At 45.5% G+C, this 2,500-nt stretch overlaps 1 protein-coding gene across 1 annotated transcript in view; it reads right to left on the minus strand.

The window, feature by feature from the left end:
- The window catches only part of LOC143290312 (thrombospondin type-1 domain-containing protein 7B-like), a 216,805-nt gene that overhangs the window by 9,650 nt on the left and 204,655 nt on the right, over positions 1-2,500 (minus strand). Inside the window, exon 23 of the mRNA XM_076599666.1 lies at positions 2,351-2,500. This exon is cut by the window's right edge and continues 54 nt beyond it. Coding sequence (XP_076455781.1) covers positions 2,351-2,500 — 150 coding nt within the window. The remainder of the gene's footprint in view (positions 1-2,350) is intronic.

Here is a 2,500-nt window from a genome sequence, read left to right on the forward strand (position 1 = left end):
TGCCTCTCCACACACACCCCCCACCCCCACCCCCAACGGCCCCCGCCCCGCAGTTCTCTCTTTATCTCTCCCTGATCAGACCTTAGACCTTACATCGAAATTGATTGAATCTAAGTATTATAATAATCCTTGCAGTTTTAGATTAAAATGTGTTGTCGTCCAGAAATGAGTCTACTCTCTATGGACTCGCTATTTATATTTACAAATCCTTGAAAAGACTGAACATTATGACATCATAATCTTTTCTTTTGCTGACGTATTATGTTTATGATATAACTGAGGTCACAGTTATAATTACATTATTTGTATTTAGGTCACACCCCTTCAGTGAGGGGCTTTGGCCATTATTTGAATAAAACAGATCGTTCGATCGTTCGTTCGTTCCCTGGTCAGACAAATGGCACCTAAAAAGTGATGCCAGTTAAGGGCTCTTCGTTTCTGATGCAAATAGTAAGAGATGGTATCTGATTCTATTTCTGCTTTTCGCTCATCACTAAAGACTCATTTTTTTAAAACCTATTATCTGTAAGTACTCTCAACTTCCTTTTCTCCAACACCACCCATGTCAGCTCACTTTGGATGTATGTAGAGTGGGAAAGGGAGAGTGTGAGTGGGGGGAGGGTTTTTTTGAGAAAGAGTGGTCATGAATGTTTTGTGTTACTTGTAATATGTTTCTTTCATGTAAAGCGCTCTGAGCTCTTAGTGAGAAAGGGCACTATAAATATTATTATTATTATCAACATTATTATCATTATTATTATCATCATTATAGAAGATGGATCCCTTATTGACGAAGCGCAACGTTTTCTGTTTCAGTACAAAATTTGTAATACTATGCGAGCAAAACAGCACACAATCACACGTGGCTCAAAGACATGATGTTGTAATGTCTTATTTGTCTGATGACACAATTATCGATAGATCGATAGCTGAATTCAGTGCGGAAGCGGAAACGCTGAGACAAGGATACATTTGTCATAACTTCTGTGGGATTTTTAGAAAATCCAGTTACACATCGTAAGAACAAAATTGTTGTAATTTGGGGAGGAAATCACAAAACACGAATCACTACATGATTATAAGCGTCGCTTGTCGAGTCAGTCTGCATCGTGTTGGCTTCATTTTCGCTGTTTCTTTCTCTTTAGATGAATATCTTTGAGTTATCATCATCAACCTCTGCTTGTCTGTTGACTTAAATGTTTCCAGTCATTACTGAAATCATGATGGTTAATTAAAGATGAATTTTAAACAGAATTGGTGATGTTGTTTCTTTTGGCGTTTATCATAAGCATATATTGTTGTTGGTACCCCTGTGTAAAAAAAAAGACATTTTTCGGCAACGAAAACAAAACACGTTGCTTTTTGAGGGTTTTTTTTTCAAGAGTAATGTGCCAAGTGTCCTCTCTCTCTCTCTCTCTCTCTCTCTCTCTCTCTCTCTCTCTCTCTCTCTCTCTCTCTCTCTCTCTCTCTGTGTGTGTGTGTGTGTGTGTGTGTGTGTGCGTGTGTGTATCACAACTTTCCTCCCGCACACACACGCGTACACGCACAACAAGAAAACATCCACCAACTCGCATCCCGTCCCCCCACCACCACCACCCACACACACACACACACACACACACACACACACACACATACACACACCACACTACACACCACACCATACTATAACGCAGCACAAACACACAGAACGCAACACACACAACACACCACACCACACCACACACACACACGCGCGCGCACACACACACACACACACACACACACTCTCTCTCTCTCTCTCTCTCTCTCTCTCTCTCTCTCTCTCTCTCTCTCTCTCTCACACACACACACACACACACACACACACACACACACACACACAACCCCCCACCCACACACACACACACACACACACACACACAACACAACCCCCCACACACACACAGCCACGCTCCCCCCCCACCACCACCACTCCCCACCCCACACACACACACACACCCACACGCCCCCACCGGACACAACACACACACACACACACACACACACACACACACACCACCCCATCCAACACAACAAACACAAACATATACCACCCCCACCCAATACAACACACACACACACACACACACACACTCACCTGTCACCACCTTGCCCGTCCGAGCGCTCACAGAGTACGGGGCGCGTCAGTTCGGAATCCCAGTCGCCAGAGGACCAGAAGAAGCTCAGGCACCTCTCCGACAGACACACACACACACACACACAAAACCACCACTCCACCCAGCACAACAAACACACACACACACACACACACACACACACACACACAAACCCACCACCCACCCACACACACACACACACACACACTCACCTGTCACCACCTGCCCGTCCGAGCGCTCACAGAGCACGGGACGCGTCAGTCCGGAATCCCAGTCGCCAGAGGACCAGAAGAAGCTCAGGCACCTCTCCGATAGACACCCTTCCTCCTGCCACTGGACCTCATCACACGGGGGATTGCCTG

Source organism: Babylonia areolata, chromosome 15, assembly GCF_041734735.1.
Source record: "Babylonia areolata isolate BAREFJ2019XMU chromosome 15, ASM4173473v1, whole genome shotgun sequence".
In the NCBI taxonomy this organism is placed as follows: Eukaryota; Metazoa; Mollusca; class Gastropoda; order Neogastropoda; family Buccinidae; genus Babylonia; species Babylonia areolata.